This window comes from Nelumbo nucifera, chromosome 4 (assembly GCF_055504915.1).
Source record: "Nelumbo nucifera cultivar China Antique chromosome 4, China Antique-T2T, whole genome shotgun sequence".
In the NCBI taxonomy this organism is placed as follows: Eukaryota; Viridiplantae; Streptophyta; class Magnoliopsida; order Proteales; family Nelumbonaceae; genus Nelumbo; species Nelumbo nucifera.
Genome location: NC_142652.1, coordinates 24,435,380 through 24,455,665, shown reverse-complemented (window position 1 = coordinate 24,455,665; position 20,286 = coordinate 24,435,380). Strand labels below are relative to the sequence as shown.

General features: G+C 38.5%; 2 protein-coding genes across 5 annotated transcripts; both read right to left on the bottom strand.

The window, feature by feature from the left end:
- Positions 1–423: 423 nt before the first annotated feature.
- LOC104603061 (SLH domain protein) lies at positions 424–9,260 on the bottom strand. The gene is made up of 11 exons (XM_010266991.3): positions 8,835–9,260; positions 8,628–8,714; positions 8,238–8,378; positions 6,478–6,566; positions 2,827–2,915; positions 2,586–2,689; positions 2,384–2,489; positions 2,202–2,277; positions 1,941–2,055; positions 927–1,458; positions 424–745 (listed from the first exon to the last, which is right to left on the bottom strand). Exons 1-11 carry the CDS (start codon positions 9,088–9,090, stop codon positions 652–654), a joined length of 1,689 nt encoding a protein of 562 aa, XP_010265293.1. The 5' UTR covers positions 9,091–9,260; the 3' UTR covers positions 424–651.
- An 8,060-nt stretch (positions 9,261–17,320) lies between these two features.
- On the bottom strand, positions 17,321–20,054 carry LOC104603124 (uncharacterized). 4 transcript variants are annotated; one of them, XM_088886329.1, is made up of 4 exons: positions 19,499–20,054; positions 19,251–19,406; positions 18,600–19,038; positions 17,321–18,422 (listed from the first exon to the last, which is right to left on the bottom strand). In XM_088886329.1, exons 3-4 carry the CDS (start codon positions 18,766–18,768, stop codon positions 17,611–17,613), a joined length of 981 nt encoding a protein of 326 aa, XP_088742455.1. In that variant the 5' UTR covers positions 18,769–19,038; positions 19,251–19,406; positions 19,499–20,054; the 3' UTR covers positions 17,321–17,610. The 4 variants fall into 4 exon arrangements, with proteins under 4 accessions (XP_088742455.1, XP_010265363.1, XP_088742457.1 ...); XM_010267061.2 differs by having other exon boundaries at positions 18,600–19,033; XM_088886331.1 differs by having other exon boundaries at positions 18,600–19,033; positions 19,546–20,054.
- Positions 20,055–20,286: the final 232 nt, after the last annotated feature.

Here is a 20,286-nt window from a genome sequence, read left to right as displayed (position 1 = left end):
ACATCTCCCAATGATGAATGTGCTGTGGGATGTTGTGGGGGACTAATTTGCTCTCGTTTTCATGTCCTCGCGACCTGATCAACCAGGGAGCATCGGAATGCATTTTGGACTGAGATGATGATAAGGCTCATGACCATTTGTCACAGCCTTACCAGCCCTACTTGAGATTTGAGACATCAGCTTTCTTTTTTCCCTTCTCCCTAAGCCGACCCTCTGAAGTCTGAATCCTTCCCTTCATGGTTGGGGTTTAAACTTCTCCATTTGCTATTATTGCAACGAGCACAATAGGGAAAATCCCACTGGATGCATACATGCAAGAGCCTGCTAGTTTTCTTTTCCTTTCTTATTTTAAAGCAACGAAGAAAAGAATACTGCAATTAAGAATGATTTGATAAATGGATGCATACAATGCGCAACATCAAACATTGACAACTTTTTTTTTTCTATTAACCATTAAGCATTCAATTGCTAAGCTACTTCAGCTGCCAAGAAAATAAGATACATTATTGATTGGAACTATTAAATAAGAGAAAAAAATAATGGAACCCACTAATCAGATATTGCTCCTTTTCCACGACCTTACAAGACATTCCACCATGATTCAGACATTTTCGGACACCCTCACTCTCAAGAAAGTAGGTGCTAGGACAATTATGATCTATCATCCCATCTCCACCTCCTTCCAACCTCTGCAAGAACATTTGCCCGTGCTCGGTTCTTTCTCGCTTCATCCTCGATCCATGATCTGCACATGTTGTTCATAGGAGAATCATACCACGACTATCCAGATAAATGAGAATTCATCACAAACTCAAATGAGCCAACAATTTTTCAAGCAGCGGTAATGTGAGTTCATTCACCAAGATAAATAAAAAATAAATAAATCATTCCCCCAGATCTAATATATCCAATGTGTCAATATTTACCTAAGAATTTGGAGAGCTTCTTTTTCAGCTTCCAGTACAGACTTGGCATCAAGCATGGCTTCCTGCTTGGCCTGTAAATCAATGCGCATATCCTCTAAAGTCCGCTGCTCAACCATAAAACTTGCCTTCTCAGAGGCAAGCCTCCCAGACATCTCATTGATTTCCTCCTTTAGACCAAGAAGCAACTGCGTCTGACAGTCAAGAGCTGTTTTCTCCTTCAGATGCTCTGCAAGGCTCTTCTCTCGAACAATCTTTTCCTGTTCAAGATCATGAGATGCTGCAAGAAAATCCCTCTCTACCTCAAAACCACGACCTTTTTCTTCATTCAATTTCCCCTCCCAATATTTTTGTATTTCTCCCCTACCTAGCAACTCGGACTTGATTTCTTCCGTTTCAGCTTCCCTTGATAAACTTTCAGTCTCTAGCCTTGATAGTTCATTACGAATTGCTTCCTCCATCCTGCCACTCGTAAGTGCAACTGCTGCCTGAGCTTTTGTTGCAGGCTTGCTTGGTTGAAGACGCTTAGTCTGTCCTGTAGAATGCCAATGCTGATATTGGTATCCTTATTATTCAAGCATATATAATGCACACTTATCCAGAAGAAGGGGGTGGGAGAAGACTCAGTGTACCATTGTTAAACTTGCATACATGGTCAAGTCTAACATGTTGTAAGAGAGAGAATGGGGGGAGGGGGTGGAGAAACAAGCTGACTTAGTCTGAAAAAATTAAATAAAGTAACACTGATTCATTTCAAGTTTGATTCACAATCAAAGAAAAGAAGCTTTATGTGTTTTAGAGGGGCAGTAAGTGGTCAGCTACAAGGGAAGCCCAGTGCACAAGGCTCCCACCAATGCGGGGTCTGGAGAGGGACAGATGTATGCAGTAAATAGTCAGCTAACAAATAATTATTCATCTGAGTCAGGTCTTATAAAACAAGTCAAGGCCAACATTGTAAAGTGATATATTGGAATTAGTAAAAGCAAAAATATCAAAAGCAAGTGAAGAAAGAAATACCAAAGACTTTTCTCAGTATACTCTTTTCACTAGCCAGCATGTCCATATAAAACTCTGGTGATGCTTCTGGACCAATCTCCCTCAAATCCATAAAACCAACTTGTGTCATTGACATCTGGACTGTAAACAAGTCAGGTCTTAAGAGCTAAGAAGAACTTCAGAAGTTTCGACTTCAGATCTAACTACCCTTCTGAAAGTACTACCAGGAAAAAGAAAAGAAGTTCAAAATGGAAAACATAGATGATGTGTATATTATAGTACCTTTTCTTCTAGCTCTGCAATAGATGAGTATTCTACTTGAGCTCTCCAGTTTATAAGATCCATACGAGTTATGAAACTGCAGCAACATATAAATATTATCCATCATTTAGAAACAAAAAGCTCCAAAACGAAAAACAAATTACTGGAGGGATAAAAGATAAAAGATGGGGCGTTATAAGTACCTCTGAGGAAGAAAAACATTGCTTCCTTGGCTTTTCAAACCATCCTGCCCAGAAAAATTATTCTTCCCTGATAGCTTGCTTGGAATTATCCCAGCCTCCGCAAGGGCTTTTCAATTGTGAGTTAATTGGAAAAAGTTAGATTTTTCGCTCAAATAGAAACATTTGGTATTAGGGTGGACATTTTCATCCAGCAGAATCTCACCTTGAATGTACCAAAAATCTGGGTCTTTGTCATTCACATCATCAAATGCACCAACCAGAGGACCAGCAAGTAACAATGATGGAATAATTCGATGCTTCAGATTCCTATATTTAGCACAAAGAAAGAAATCAGGCACAGTTGTTACTGAGCCAGAAATGTGAAATGTTTTTCATGTAATTATTGTGCATGTTAAAAACTTAAAAGTACCATCTGTCTCCACCCACAAGAATGCTTCAATTACCTTTCCAGCACTGAATTTGCTTTGACTAGCCATCTTGCATATTCCCTCCGTGTACACAACTCATTGCCCTTAACATCACCTTCAATTATCTGTTCATCTTAATCCAATTAAGCATATGCTCAGAACTGGATTTAAAGCTTCGAGCACACCAGTATAGAAATCTATCAACTGATAACAAAAACAGTAATGGAAGATCGTGGAATGGAAAGAACTGTTCAAAAGGTGCATTCTTTGAAGTAATGGTGGGGTCTAATTGCTCTCCAATGATAGATTTGGTTGATAAACCTTTGAAATTCTCAGTGCTAACTTTAATGATAATCAACTCCCACTGTTGGGACTCTGGGTTGACTTTATCTGATGCTAAAGAAGGCTGAAGTACCCCCCCGATGGAGTACACCATGGAACAGGGCAGAACATATTTTTCTTAACAGCTGTATATTCAAAGGAGGTTACAATGCTACCAATAACTTAAAAATATATATATATATCTAGAAAATCTCATTTTGGCTTATATCAGTCAAGGCACTCGAAAGTTTCAGGCAGTTTATGTTGTTCGTATCTTTGCTCCTGTTTGATTTCACTTTTAGGAAGTACTTATTTCAACAAGTACTTCTTTTAAGACATGGGACCACACATTAAGTGGTTTTTAAGTACTTATGGGTGTTCGGTAAAAAGGGGGTAAGAAGTACTTATTGTTTAAAAAAGTACTTCTTAAAAAAGTGACATGGATGTGGCTTTTTTTCAGCACTTTTTGAAGTACTTCTTCATTCGAATGGGACAAACCTGTCCCTGTTTCTTTAATGACAAAACTACCCCCACTCGAGTTTATCATCTTCTTCTTCCATTCGAAACCCTACAACAACAAGCAGCAGCGGCGTTTGGTTGCAGGTCCACCGGCGACGTTCGATGGTGAGCAAAAAACAGCCAGCGGACCTGTCGTTTTGCTCTTACCTTTATGTTTCTTTAGTATTCCATCGATTTGTGAAATTTTTCTGCGCTTTTCTGAAGTCTGAAACTCTCTTTTTCTCTCTGGTCGCAGATCTATGTTTGGGCGACTTCAATGGCGATATCCCACCGTCTAGCCGCCGGCAACTAGAAGGTGAGGTCGTCCAAATTCCTCCCTTCCATGTTTGTTTTTTTTTTGGGTTTTTTTGGATGGTTATTTCTCTGGTTCGATTTTTTTGTTGACAAATCCGAAATTCTTTTGGGTGTTTTTTTTTTTTTTTTGTTAGAAATCATGCAAACAATTTGCATGAGTTAGATGAATATTTGTGTGAAAATTTGCTGAAGTTGAATGAATATTTGCGTGAATATATTATATTCAATTGTGATTGAATTTTTTTCTTTATTTGATATGAATACTTGTGTGAATATATTCTTCAAGTGTGAACATTTGTGATTTTTTCATGAATTTTTGTTGGTGTTGTTTTTAATATTATCTAGCCTATTTTATTTTCTTGAATAATCCAAATTTAGTCATCATATTTTATATATTTTTTTAATTTGATATTGGTGGTGTTTTTCTTTTTTCTTGAACAATCTGAATTTCCTATTATTAATTTATATGTATAGTTAAAATTATCACATTTTAATTTTTTTTGTTGATTTATAAGCATAGTTAATATTATCCTATTTTATTTTTTTGAAAAATCTGAATTAAGTCATCCTTTTTTTTTAATTTGATATTGGTGGTTTTTTTTTAATTTTCTTGAATAATCTGAATTTCATATTATTGATTTATATGTATAGTTAAGATTATCATATTTTAATCTGAATTTCCTATTATTATTATTATTATTTTTATCTATTTATTATTATTATTGTTATTATTATTATTATTAATTGGGTCCATATGGCGATTCACGTGTGGGTCCACATGGGCTCTCAGTTGTCATGATGTGGCATTTTTCATTGAAATGTATAGTATAACATGTGAAAAGCATTGTACATATGTACGAGTGAAATGAGGACTAAAATCGTCATTTGTGTCAATATGAGCACTTATGGGGAAAGTAGCTTACCAAACATCCCCACCCCAATAAGTGCTTAAAAACATAATAAGTGATTTGGCAAGTGGGTCACCAAACAGCCTTAAGTGGTTGTTAAAATAAGTACTTCTAAAAAGTACTTGTGCAACAAGTACTTTTAACAACAACTTAATCATCAAACAGGACCTTTATCATTCTAATTTCATATTTCTTTTTATGTATGAGTAGGGAATACTAAAGTTTGTTTGTTTGATCCTTGGAATGCATAGATTCTTTTTTTGTCAGATTGGAATTTTGTGGATTATTCATTATTTCCTTGTTCAATACATTGTTCTCCTACTTTCCACAACAAAATCAGATCCGATAAATGTAAAAGCAAAAGTTGAAATCATGAAGTATTTAAAAAAAAAGGTGAATAGTTAAATCAAGTAAGAGCTTCCCTCTTCTTTCCCACAACCTCACAGGCAGAATATCAACACCAGCTCTTCTTTAAGCCCTCTATTGCACCTCATTGATGTTTCTTCTTGGTTGTTTTTTGCTTCCTTTGTCTCTATCCCCTTTCTGGCTTTCCTTGAACCCCTATAATTATCTTGCTTTCCACAACTTATGGTTGTTTTTTGCCATTCTCCACTTTCAGTTCAGTATTCTCACATACACTATTAAGAGTTATTTACAATTTTACATGTCTATATTATAGCATACATTCAAATCATAAATACTGAAGTGAGTGTTGCTAGCATCACCATACACCAATTAACAATCAAATTAAAATGTTCCCAAAAATCCAATCCCCTAACACACAGGGTGAGAGTGCCTACACTTGCCTAGACACGTATTTGCCCTATCACAAACTATTTCATGTTTATACACACTTCACATTCAATGTTTCAAAAGGCATGCGAGGCATGCACCTGGAGGTGTGCCTCCAGGAGAGGCACCCTCAAAACGCCCTCAGGCATATGCTGAAGGCGCTGATGCCTCTAAGTTGTGAACCTCAAAACACCTTTTGCATGAGGTGTACACTTCTGGTACACCTCATTGAAAAAGAAAGAAAGAAAGGTAAAGAAAAGACAAGAAAATAAAATAAAAGAAAGAAAGAAAGAACAGGAAAGGAAAGGAGAGGAGAGGGAAGGGAAGTCCCCCAACACCTTTCTAATGCAGCCACTGTGGTTTCTTGCGCTAGGGAGTTCTGTCTCCACTGCGGCAAGCAAGCAATCTTCAAAGAACCCCCTTTCAGCTAACATTATGTATCTCATTTTTCTTAATACAAAACATCTTTCATTGAAAAGAAATAAGAAAAAAAAAAAGAAACTCCTTTTTCGTTCTCTTCCTACTCTTTAGGTGGTTACACCTCTTGTGTTCTGAACTCCAAGTAGTGGAAAACCTTGCATCATGCCTCAGAATTTTAAAACATTGTTCACATTTAAATAATTTGAGAAAAGTTAACTCTCCTCCCTGGAAAATGGTAAGAATTTTCCACAAATCTAAACTTCTAAAACAAGACATTTTTAAGCATGGTAATTACATGTAACAACAAGGGAGAAAATGATGGTAGATCCTGTAAACAACTTACAGCACAAGAAAGAATCAGCAGAATGTTGGTAGAAAACTAAAGCTTCTGCATAGGGAAAACAGAAAAGGCTTCTATATTCCAGAAACGAACCTTCAACTTCTTTAAAACTAGTAGAGCTTCCTGTTGAACAGAATCCGCAGCAACCGGAATAACAATGCGTTTCAGCTTTTCTACAGACACTGAGAAATAAAAGAAGGCAAAGAAGAGAAAGATCATGCTGTGATAATTTGAACAAGTCTCTTGAAAGAGAAGAAAAGGTGGGAAGATGACTGAAATTAAGTACACAACATACAACATAAAGGCAATAAATTGAAGTTGATAATGAAATCAATTTGTAGCATTAGTGAAAAAAATTCATGGATAGTGCTGATAAAAATAAATAAAAAATCATGGATAGCAAGAGTGAACCAAGAAGCAAGCAGCAAATGATATGATTCCATGATCATAATTATAAATGCAAAATGGTGATTCGTTACAAATGAAAATTTAGAGGATGTTTGCTAATATGTATAATTTTGTTCTCTAAAACAAAAAAGCCAATTCTTCTAAGTTTTTTAAGATACATGACCCATTGTTTGACTTCCTTTCATGCTTGTTTTATACTTCTCCTGTCATACAGCATCATATCAGTCCACCATTTCCAGAAACTCCTCAAAACATGGTTGGGAAGATTCTGCAAATCTTGACTAGTGAGCTCATTTGTCTCAAACATAGACTAGACTTGGAAAGAAAGCACTTCAAGATCCTTTTGCATTTGGTTTCCACAACAAAATAATTATAGCATGCTTTTTTATGCTGTTTCTGAGGCAAGCCCTTGCCTCAAGTTCTTTGTTCAGAGGTTCTAAGTTACAACTGTCCTCAGCAGACCTTAAGAATTCATCATTCATGTCTTGCTGCATTTGTAAGGCTCTGTAGTTCTCCCATCACCAGATTCTAACTTTCTTCAGGCTCCTCTGAAAAAGGGGTTTTGACATTTACCCTTTTGGTTAATCTCTTTTTTATTAAAAAAGTAAAATAAAAATGTTAAGTGTGTGACATGCCAGCTTAACGCATCCATCTTCTTACACGTTTAAGGATGCTTTGCATCTGGGGGGTTATGTGGGCTGCTCTGATTGGTTAAACAACGCAGAGTTCAGCTGGTCAAGTACAGCAGGTCTGGACTCGCTTAAGTTACTTCAGGCAAATAGAACATTCCGCATCCTTCTAATCACAGTTGCTCAACTAGTCAAGTTTTACAAATCTGGACTGAGTCATTGAAGTTGCTCTCTGTTTAACTTGACCCTCAGAATAACTCTTCTTAGATTGAAATGTAGGCAATGAAATCATAAAGAGATAATGATAGCATGCTGTTTGCCTCCTCAAAGAAAATAAGCAATGACTCCTAACAAAATTCGATAACACAACATCATCATTATCATCATCTAAGCCTTGTCCTAGGCTCCCAGCTACATGAATCCTATTTTGCCATACTGCCATATCCATCATCAAATTATGGGTGCTTAAATCATTTCTTACTACTTCCACCTAAGTAGAACAAATTTTGATAACACGTCTAACTCAAAAGTTCCAATACCCACTCAACCACCACATTTCCCTTGATCACTGCTCTATCACCATATCATGAGAAAGAAATAATGTTGAAAGAAACAATAATTGCACCAATCAATAAAGCAATAGTAATGGAGAACAATTAAAAAAATGCCGTTGCAAACCATCGAACTAATAGTAAATAACTGCTGGTCACCAGCTGATAAAAAATAAAATAAAATAATAACTGCTGGTCACCTTTCTTTGTATTATCTTGTTCCTTTTTCTAATAAAATTTTCTTTTTATTACCAAAAAAACACACCTGATGCAGTGGTTTCACTTGTTTCATCAAACGAAGGTTCTGTTTCTCCCTGCGACACCACGGGACTTGCATCGGATACTGAAGTGGACGGCTTTAATATGCCTTGTAGATCTTGCAATGTGACAAACTTAAACTTGAAACCTGAAAAAAACCCATCAATTAATCAAGATTCAAAATCCTTTATAACCAATAAACCCTCCCCCGCGCCCCGCTCCCCCAAAAAAATAAAAAAGCTTATAATATATCAAGGAATTATAAATGCTACAGAATAATATATTTACTTGTTGACGTTCATCTTGGATTAAGAATAGCTCCTATGGTACATAATTGAAACAAATCCATGACAGCAATTTACAAACAAATCCTAAATAACCCATATTATTAACTGACCATTTCTTGCAAGTGAGAAGTGCGCAATTGCCATTAATGCGATTGCAATTGAAGTCCCAATGCTCGCCAAGAGAAATGTTGGAGAACCTGTACAGAAGATTACAAAATTATTGAACTGTAGAAGATTATCGAGCACAATTTCTGAACAAGATAAAGAAGACTACACAAAAAATCTTAAATTTAGTTAATAATGCAAACCATAGTAACCTTTCTTCTTCTCGACTTGCGTTTCGATAACCGCCCAACCACCATAATCGTCGCTAGCATTTCCTTCTGGAGTCAACCAAGAAGCTTCCATTCTTCTCTCCGTAACCGATGCAGACAAACATACTCTCCGGTGCCTCGAAATGTAAAAATTTACAATTGGATTCGAATAGCCGAAGATTGGCAGATCGCAACGGCGCAAGCCAGAGCGATTGTCGATGGAGAGAAAGGGCGATGAAGGAGACAGAGAAAAACCCATGTCCCTTTATGCTCTGGAAACTCAAATGGTGCAGACGCTAGGGTTTCATGTTGTGCCTTGACATTGAACGTAAATTTCTGAGCGGAGTTGCAGAGGTATAGTATAGCTAAGATTTCCCTTTCTTTTTTTTCCAAAAGAGAGAATATTAGATATGTGGAAGCTTGAGCCTTGAGAAACGTGAACAATGTCTAAAGACTAAAGAGTACAGAGCCGAGGAGCTGACTCAGGGGCAGTGTTTGGATGCAAGGACAGTAAAAGAATTTCCGGAATTTTCGCGTTTCCTATCCTATCCTTGGAATGTAAGTATAACTTTTCCTGGCCGGGTTTTTCAAACGGATCTAGCCTCTAGGAGTAACCGAGTAGAGGCTATATTCGAATTGGATTTAGCAATACCCGAATTCGACCCGGATAATATGGATATCCGAATCTCATCAGATTTGGGACCTTAGATTGATTCAGATTTTATCCAACTCCGCTTCATTTTTAAATAAAAGAAGAAATTCAAATAAATAAATAACTAAATTGCTTTTTAACTTATATGTATAATGTCAATATAAATATAGAGTATTGAATTTATTATATAATGATATAATGTATAAAATTATATTTTTTATATTCATAAATTTTATATACTAAATCAATGTATTTTATAAAACATTGAAATTTTGATAATTAGATATAGTTTATAAAATCTGAATATAAGTAGGGGTAAGCAAAAAAACAAAAAAACGAACCGATCGAAATCGAACCGAAAAATCAGTTAACCAAATCAGTCAATTCGATGTTTTTAAAAAACTGAAGGTATCGGTTCGGTTTTTGGTTAACCAATATGGAAAACCGACGGTTAAATGAACCAATTGGTATACATATATTTCTATATATTTCTATATATATATTTATGTATATTATATATATCCAATTATGATATAGAAAAAGATATGATATCTGAAAAGCACCTGACCAATTAACTGGAATCATAAATTTGGTAAAGAATCAGGTGTTATTTATCAAAATTCATGGGTAGGTTCTGATTGGTAAAAAGTCTATCCATACCATATCTTTTCCATATCATAGATTTTCCCATATATTTTATATTTTTATATATTATAAATTAATAAATATGCATTATATATAAATATGTATATTTATAATATATTATATATTATATAATATTTATTATTTAAAATATAATATTATATATTTATATATACTTTTATAATATATATTGTAAAAATAAAAAAACCAACAAACCGAACTGATGGCTAACTGATTGGCTTTGATTCAATTCTAGTTACCAGTTTTCCAAAAACCGATAGTCCCGATTTGGTTTCAAAAAATGCCCCACAGTTTGGTTAACAGAACCGTGAATACCCCTAAATACAAGATTATCAGATGTGGAATTAGGTTTTGGGTTTTTTCGGAACCCATTGACGACCAAAGGGTGCAAGTTGGACAGTCTTGGGTTGAGCTCTTGTCAAAATTTAAATAGGTCAGTTTAAGACCCAAGCCTGAAGGCTGAAGCAATGTAAAATGCTAATTCAATCCAATTGAAGTTGCACCTAGTTGAAATCTTTTGCCGATGAAACACGTTTCAAGCCCCAACCAACTTGATCTAACATTGCACATCTCACCATAAGATTAGGATCCACTGCGACCCACCATGTATGAGATGTGCATTATGAGATCATATTGGTAGGTTGTTCAAGTGTATTTTGTTGGTAGGTGATCCAAACTTAGTTGCACCTCTATTTAAGGGCAACATTTGACTACATCCAACAAAGTATGGAGTGATTCTAGTGATTATCACTTTTTCACAACTACGGGCTTTGGAGTGTGGAGTGGGGATGCAAATTAGGAGTCCGGATCTCCTGCCCACGAAAACTTTGCTCATGTTTATCGCACCCACACATGGAGAACATCTCAATCTCTACATAGTATTATGCAGGGGGAGATGTTCCCAATTCACGAAATAGTCATGAATGATGATGAGATTTGATCTCTGTTTGAATCGCTCTTTAATTGAAGTTAAGACGAAATAAAGAAAGATTCGGTAGTTCAATTGGTCATTTCGGTATCCCTCTTTTTGTGGAGGCACAACTTCAAACCCACGGATGAATTGAAGGAAAGAAAAAAAGAGTAGTTGTATGGTGCAAATACAAAAATGTACTTTAGGCTCAATTTGGAAGCAATACAAATGCAAATATGTACAACATAAATACATGCAAAATAATATAAAATATAAGGTATTGCATTACATATTTGCATTTGTACTCCTTCTAAACTCAGTCTTAAGAGTACAAATACAAAAATGTACAACGCAAATACATACAAAATAATACAAAATCCATAGATTTGCATTCACATATTTGTATTTGTACTCCTTCCAAACTGAGCCTTATAGGCACTATCTAAATGGTTAGTCTTGAAGTAACTTTTGAGGCACAAGTTCAAGAACCCAGATTTCCTACCCACTCTTTATCCACCGTGAATTGCAGCCACATATCTCTATGCAAGTTCAAACCCATGAATTGATCAATTGAAGAAAAGAAAGAAAGATTTGCATAAACAAGGGCCAGGAAACTTTATGGATGCATTGTACTTTATAGGCATTGATGCTGCTCGACCCGAGGTCACAGTTAGATAATCCTGCCAATTGGTCAGAGCCGAGGTGGAAGGACGAAACCGTGCTCCAAGATCTGAAACCAAGAACAAGGTTAGAGGCTCGAGGAGTTATTCCCCAGGTAGGTACTCCGATGCTCAAGTTAGGAAAAGATTATGGGTGGCTGGGCTAAGCAATTGAGAGAACAGTGCTGGTCCAAGTAGAGTAACGGTATGGAAGGTCAAAAGTTGGATCCCTTACATTGGGAGGTACTTTTTTATATCCGGAAATCCATGTCCTATTCAGATGAGGATTCTGAGGTTGTTGGGATGAGGTTGCCCGCCGAGGTTTTCAGGATAAGACCTAATCCCCAGCGGAGTTGTTCTCATCCGTACGATGCTCTCTTGTCTTGGTCGCGCTTATCCACATGATGTGGTGCTAACGTGGCCAAAGTGATAAGACGACCGCTGAGGTGACATATTGTCACAGGTGACCACTTTTTCGCGCCATCAAGTGCTTTGGCCATGCTCGCAACATGCCATCAGTGCATCATCAAGTGTGTCTTGGGTGTGGTTGCATATGTATTTTGTATGGGGGGAGATGCCCATGGCGTTATTGTAATTATGCAATATGATTTCTCAATATTTTGATGTAATGTTTTGTCAGAGCACCAAAAGCTTAAGCTACTCTTTGAGGGGAGGTAGGTAGTTGAGTGGCGCCAATCCGTGTAAAGGTTAAGCACGAGGTCCCCTCGACACAAACTCGTGTGGTTGTGCTTGCCATCTTTAATAAAATATAAAGTGCCTTTTACTAATTCATGTGCCATCTTCGTTGCCTTCTGTGTGTGATTGCTTGCTTTCTTAGGCTTACTCGACCCAATCGATTGCCACACGGGGCCCCAACGACTAGCTCCATGACAGTTGGTATCAGAGTCGAAGCTGCTCCATACACATTGGACCCTGTCCGCAAAGCCACATTCAGCACAATCAATGAAGGGCAACCGCGACACTGCAGATGACATACTTTTTGGGCTAGCTCAAGCCCATGACGTTGATGAGGCACCCATCTACGAGCCTACCAAAAATCAAGCCCCCAAGGGCCAGACAATCAAAACAAGCAAGTGGGACAAATCCGTTGATTAGTTAGCAAGCATGGACATGCGTATCCTATGTTGTGAGGCAACAGTAGGGGAGACCTAAGATCGGGTTGATGAACTCCACCTAAATATGGAGATAGTGGAAAATGCGGTGGTGGAACTAGAAGGGTAGTTCAATGGCGCCTTCATGGAGATCCAGAGCACATTGCAACAATCAGAAGTTGGGCCATCCCAAAGCAGCCTTCAAGGCTTGATGGACCGATTCCAAGCACAACTAGACGAGATGAGGGATGAGGTGACACTTCTAAAAAGGGCGATGGCCAACTCCTCTTCTGCGTCATCTACTCCGACCCCGACACCCACCAAGATATGACAACCAACACCATATTTAGGTGCTCGAGAAGCTCGTGAACTCGACAACTTGTGGTAACTTGAACAATATTTCTTTGCCACTAGCATTTGTGATGACCAAATTCAGGTATGCACGGCTGCTATTTATTTAAATGATATTGCCATGTTATGGTGGCATAGGTGTTGTCAGGACATTGACTACGACAGGTGCACCATCAATACCTGGGTTGACTTCAAATGAGAGTTCAAGCACCAATTTTACCTTGAGAATGTTGAGTACCTTGCAAGAAGGAAGATGAAGAACCCGAAGCACAATGACTCACTACATGACTATGTCCAGGAATTCTCGGCCTTGACATTGGAGGTCTCTGACATGTCTGACAAGGATCTCTTGTTCAATTTAATGGACGGACTCAAACCATAGGCCGAGCTTGAGCTGCAACGACGCAGGGTGAAAGACCTAGCAACTGCCATGGCCATGGCCGAGCAACTTGTTGAATTGAAGAAGCCTGATGAAGTGAACCACCAGCCACCTAGCCCACGTACCACCAACTTGAGTGGGGGAGACCCACGGTCAACATCCACTCAGGAAAAGCAGGCATATCCTAACAGGGCAGGTTACCACCAAGGGAAGAAGCCACAGGAAGTCAACAACTCCCAGGGCCACAAGTACTCTAGGAGACCCACCACACCTCCAGCACCTTGCTTCATATGTAATGAAATGCATTAGACAAGCGACTGTCCAACACAAAAGAAAATCAATGCCCTCATTGCCAATCTCAGTGTGAAGAGAGTGATGAGGAGAAACCTACACAAGCGCCAAGAGTAGGCGCTCTCCAACTCATCAATGCAATGGTCAAGAGAGAGGCCACACCTAAACGGCCTAGCAAAGCCCACAAGGGGCTAAAATATGTGGACATCACCCTTGGCGGGAAGCCGACTCAAGCCTTGGTGGATATCGGGGCCACTCATAACTTCATCTCTCTTGATGAGGCACATCAACTTGGCTTGTCCACCACCAAACAAACAGGGTGGGTCAAGGCTGTCAACTCAAGGGCCAAAGCAGTGGAAGGTGTGGCTCGTGGAGTAGAGCTCCAAGTTGGGCCATGGAAATGACCCATCAGTCTATCTGTTGTACCTTTGGATGATTTTCAGGTTGTCTTAGGAATGGAGTTTCTCATGCAAGCGGAAGCAACGCTCATACCACACATCAACAGTCTACTCATCTTAGACGAGTGTTCTCCTTGCATGGTTCCAGTGACAACAACCCTCAAGGTACACGAGAAGCAACTTTCAGCCATGAAATACTACCAAGAAACAGACACCCATGAAGCCAGCATTGTACCAACAAGGAAGACCCCCACTTCAACACCGGAACGGAATGGGAAGTCGTCACCAAGAAGAAGTCTCCACCAAAGCTGTTCCCACACCAGCACCAACACCAGCGCTAGCGCCAGCCACAACCATGTTCAAAGCCAACGATGAAGCTACCTGCGGCCCCAACTTAGTGGGCCAAATAGAAGACCTAAGGCCAACTCCAACACCAGCCTTATCTATCACCATGGGAAGAGAGGTCATCCCAACATTTGATCTCCATCTATTTGCCCACATAGTAGCCATGTGAGGAGAGAACCTTGGGGAACTGAATACCCAACATCCTTTTGACCTTAATTCATCTTTTGCACCAATCCCTACCTCAGCTAGCAATGCCAGCCAAGCCAAGCCACACCAGACATACCTTGCTATAGGTTCCCCCTTAACACGAATCACCCTCAAACCCTTAACCAAAACACTTGCTTGGGCCTTGGAAGAGAAGAAGTTCGTGGATCATCAAAAGAACCCTCCTTCACCACCAGCGGACTCCAGCAGCATGCAAAAGCCAGCTTTCAAGGACGAAGACCGAATTGAGTGGGGGAGACTGTCACAGGTGATCACGTTTTTGTGCCATCAAGTGCCTTGGCCATGCCCGCGGCATGCCATCGATGCATCATCAAGTGTGTCTTGGGGTGGGGTTGCATATGTATTTTGTATGGGGGGAGATGCCCATGGCGTTATTGTAATTGTGCAGTATGATTTCTCAATATTTTGATGTAATGTTTTGTCAGAGCACCAAAAGCTTAAGCTACTCTTTGAGGGGAGGTGTGTAGTTGAGTGGTGCCAATACCGTGTAAAGGTTAAGCACGAGGTCCCCTTGACACAAACTTGTGTGCTTGTGCTTGCCATCTTTAATGCAATACAAAGTGCCTTTTACTAATTCATATGCCATCTTTGTTGCCTTTTGTGTGTAATTGCTTGCTTTCTTAGGCTTACTTGACCCAACTGAGTGCCGCACGGGGCCCCAACAACTAGCCTCGTGGCAATATAGCACCTAGGGCCAACTCAACCATAACCTAAACAAACACCATCCTAATGGTTAGTCCTGAAGCAATTTTTTTTTTGGTGAAATATGAATTGCCTTAAAGCATTTAGGATGAATTTATTTCACCAATGTAACCTCTTGAACTACTTTTGTGTTGGTTATCTATTTACATTTTCATTACGAAACCGAAATCAGATTTCATTTTTTATTGAATGATGCAAACCTACTTTCTAACTGGAATTAGGAAACAACATGAGGTTAGAGTGGAACCACATCAATCTAGTATACTTTTGTTTTTAGATTTTTGAATTAAAAGCTACCTCTCTTTTGAGTGAGAGGCTAACTACAAGTTTGAAGAGCAAGCCCTTTTTTTTTGTATAAGGGCTTTGCTTTAATTAATAAGCAGAAGAGTCCATGTGATGGGAAAAAGTAGTAGAGATGGTAAAGAAGATTTTTAGGAAGGAAGATATCGGATTAGGTGCTAACACCTTTCTTGCAGCCCTTTTCAGCCATGCATTAGGAACATCTCCCCATGAATAAAAGGATACAAGTATGGAGATATTCCGCCCAATGCACAGCTGAAAAGGACTGAGAACTGTGTGGGAACAATTTTGTGAAGACTGAATCTGTCCTCAAGAAGGAGAAAAGTGAAAGAGTTTTAGGAATTGAAAGCAAGTTAGGAGGGAGGGTGGTTGTAGTGATTGGTCAGGCGCCATGTATAGAAGAATATGATAGAAAGAAAAGCCAAACTGTGAAGAAAAAAAAACTAAAAAGTGAGGGAAAACAAGCCTAATTTCACATATGAATTGAAATTAACAAAGTTTCTAAAATATATATATAGATAGATAGATAGATAGAGATATAAGAAGCAAATGAAGACTCCTACAACTATAATACAGAGTAAAGATTAGGAGAGATGCATGGGTTGGTGTCAAAAAATGTCTATATTACATTTGATTTTTAATTGAATTGGTTGTGGGCAACCTTAAACAGCCTTATATTTAATTTTATATTTTTAAATTAAAAAGACAAAATTCTAAAAGGGTTTGGAAGCAATAAAATGAACCTAACATGGACAACTGTATTTTAGAATATAGTATAGATATTGACACAAGAAAATTTGTGATATGCATATATGCAAAAGGCAAAGATATAAGTTAACATTATAGAATGAAATTTAATTTTTATGACTTTGTAATAGATCATAGATATTATACAGCACCTAATATAATAAGGGCAAAAAAGAAAATTCATGAGAGAAACTGGTTTTTGATGGGAGAAAATTTCAGAAGGATAAAGGAGAGAGTTTTGAAGAAAGAAAAAACAAATAAAGTGAAAGAAATTAAAAGTACAGATTATAGAAAAAAAGATATGAACAAAATTATGAAGAAAAAAAGGAGAGAGAGTTGATACCTAATCTCATTTGAGAATATAATATAGACCCACCACTGTATATAGTATAAATATTAGATGTTTATTACATTAGATATGATCCCTGTAAAGTAGCTAAATTAAATACCAATTATTTTTTCATTTATTCTTATTTATTTTCCTATTGATATCCAAATAGTATTAAACTCTTGCTAAGAATAGATAAAGTTCTTCATTATCCAACCCTTGTCCAATTGTCCCAACTATATGGGGTCCTATATGAATCCTGTTTCGCCATTCATTCTGTTTAAAAATTATATATTATGAGATCACATCAGCGCCTCACAAATGCACATCTAAGCGTGCAGTGGGAACATCTCCCGAAGTTATCAGTGGGAGATGTTCCCAATACACGATTGGGATGTGAATAGATTTATTTATTTATTTGCCCAACTTGTATGTATCACTTCAGTCAATCAATTATAATGCCTAAAATTTACAGACCATTAATTGCTAAAATTCTTTCGACACACTCATCTAGTGCAAACATCCCCTTCCTCTTCACAGACACACAGAAAGGAAAAAAAGAAAGACAAAGAAGTATATACAGAACCTTCTAAACCTTTTTATGAACAGGCTAGCTATTTGATTTTGAACGCCACCCAAATTAAGCCACCTTACTTCTACCAACCAATTGGTAGACCCTAATTATCATATCGATCCCGCATTTTGAATTCCGACTAGCTACTCTAACGTTTGCTGAGGAAATCTGTCCACCATTTCAAGCTCTCCATTCTGGTTAACACCACGTCCATCATTATTATGTTCAGAGTTCATGCGTCCCCGTCCTCCATTTCCTCTGCGCTGCCTTGTCGGTGAGTAGCAGCCACTGTAGGAACGAGCCAGCATTCTCCTTTCGAGTTCATGTCGGCCAAACGACAAGGTCGGCTGCAGCCTTCGATTTCCACCACCCTTATATGCACCCTGAAGTCTCGAGGGCTGCTGGCAGAAGGTGCGTAATTGTGGCTGAAGCCGGTGATGACCAAGTTGACTGAATAGGTCAGGAGAGCTCTGAACTCTTTGCAGCATCTGGCGGGCACGACTAGTTGTTGTTGTTGAGTAGCCATTATTTGATGCAGCAGCTGGATCGAACTGAGGAATTGATGACTTAGGGGATGAGGCCCTAGGTGATGAAAAGCTGAAGCTCTGATGGCATATGCTGCTAAAGGAACGTTTTATTTTGATGGGTGCTCGTACAACTCCATTGATGGCATCAACGTAGTGCTGCTCAAGTGCTTGGGTGTCGGTAGCAGTAGTCATCACTTGGTCCTCGATTACAACTGGGTTGGATGGAAACAAGAAGGCTCGTAGTCTCGGTGTTCTCGGCGTTCCCCCTTCATTGTACGTCGTCACATTGTAACTGTCGTATTCATCCAGCATGTGTTGGACGTCCTCATCACATGTTACAGAGACCAAGGCATCCAAGTCCTCAGGTATCAACTGATATTTGAGGATTACATCGCCTTCGAATAGTCTAGTCAGTTTCTTCATCAACTCTGGCAATGGAGTTACAATTCAATTCGTATAATAATTAGAATTGGTGATCAGGTAAGCATTAATTTTGCCTTGTGAGAGAGAAGAGTTTTCAGTTTTGAAAGCTAAAATCAGATTAATGCATGCCCATTTATGTGTTTGTGTTGTGTCTGAGAGAGACAGACAGAGAGAGAGAGAACCTGAGAAAGTAATATCACGAGGGACTACTATAACTCGGGTTTCACCACCTACATACTTGAGCTGACCATCTATTGGTCTTGGCAATATCTTCCCACCATAACTGCACAAGAACTTCACTCGTCTCCCTGGTGATAGCAAAATAGCTTCTTCATCCTCACGCACTGCCATCGCCGTTGTTGAGTTGCTTGCCACGAAAGACCTAATCAGACTTCTGAAACCACTTCGTTTCAGATTACTGAGAGTGGCTTCTTCTAGCACTGAATTGTAAGAGTCTTTTGATCCTAATAAACAGGCAGAATAGAAGTCTCCTTCTTCTTACTGGGATCCTAAACTCAGAAGATATTGCATACTGGACATCAAAAAATTCTGGAGCCTCTTATGTTCCGGGCGCTGCTCGAATCTTGTGAAAATGATGATCATCAACTAATCAAATCTGTCCTAGAAGAAAAAATCAATCTGATTGTCAATATAACCATACAGGAGCATCATATACTCTCTCATCATACTCCCATTAATTCATGGAATTAGAAACAATGATCAGCTTATGTTTAACAGTAAAACGATCTTTCTGTTTCCATTGGTGATCTGGGAGTAGGGATTAGGAGGTGTCTATGAACGTTAAACCAAGTACTTTTAACTGATTTAATTACCCAATGACATTTATGGCCGCTTCTCTCCTCCTCCTCCCCTTCCTCTTCTCCTTCTCTTCCTCCTACACATGGGCAACTGGGAAAACCAGACCACAGATTCTTTCTGTATTTGCTTTAATTGGTCCAACTTGAATACCAGCAGCCGGCAGCAGGTACCTGCAAGAAAAAAAAATAATTTAATTAGTATCTTATCTTAACCATGCTGATGATAATAATAACAATAATTAAGAACTAATCCATTTAACCACCTGATTTCTCTTTGTGTTCTCAAAAAACCATTTCATCAAATAAATACCTGGCAACAACAAAACTTTAACAGAGGAAAGGAGAGAATGTTACAGATAAAAGATGAGAGATAGCAGAATCAATCGTCCTTCCCTGTTAAGTCCTCTATCGTGTCTGCACTGTTCACGATGTCGTTCTCTGCAGGGTCATCAAGCCTCCGCCGATCTTATTATATATCATCTCGGAGAATAATGGGACAGAGAAGTGTATTGCATGAGTTTTCTCTCCACGAGAAACGGATTGAAGAAATGAGAACTCTGTTTCAACAGAAAAAACTCATAGAGGAAGAACCCGCTTTCGATTGCAGGCAGAGATTTTTGGAAAGAAAGGAGAGGGGTTTAGAATTAGCCATTACGAGAGGCCGGGAGAGATTGTAGGGATGTAGTTGAGATAGTCACCCGCATTTTACTTTACAAGGTTGAAAGCTAGAAATGAGAAGTTTTGCAACGAGGTTGCTCCCACCAAAAACCTCTCAAGTTCCCTCTCCTCAACCATTCAATGTGAGCCCCATGCAACCAATAACTTTGAACCAGAAATATCAGCAAGGCCACGTGATTAATCGTCTGATTTCATGGTTCTAGACTTTGGATAGCTAATAAAATCATATTGTTAAGATAACATATTCCATTAGTGGGTCCAACCTCAATTATGTACACGTGGCAATTGAAAAGGGCACATGGGCAGGGGTCGATTAGGATGGTGGATTTGGAATTTTGGATAGTTAGGCACTTTAATTTTTTAATGCATAAAA

What these genes read in the sequence shown, in the direction of transcription:
- LOC104603124 (XM_088886329.1), bottom strand. Translation starts at nt 18,768, where the DNA reads ATGGCAGTGCGTGAGGATGAAGAAGCTATTTTGCTATCACCAGGGAGA. An exon ending in TCGTGATATTACTTTCTCAG is followed by an intron (nt 18,423 to 18,599) that starts GTTCTCTCTCTC and finishes CTCCATTGCCAG; the next exon opens with AGTTGATGAAGAAACTGACT.
- LOC104603061 (XM_010266991.3), bottom strand. Translation starts at nt 9,090, where the DNA reads ATGGGTTTTTCTCTGTCTCCTTCATCGCCCTTTCTCTCCATCGACAAT. An exon ending in GCAAATTCAGTGCTGGAAAG is followed by an intron (nt 2,690 to 2,826) that starts GTAATTGAAGCA and finishes TGCTAAATATAG; the next exon opens with GAATCTGAAGCATCGAATTA. An exon ending in AATGTTTTTCTTCCTCAGAG is followed by an intron (nt 2,278 to 2,383) that starts GTACTTATAACG and finishes ATGTTGCTGCAG; the next exon opens with TTTCATAACTCGTATGGATC.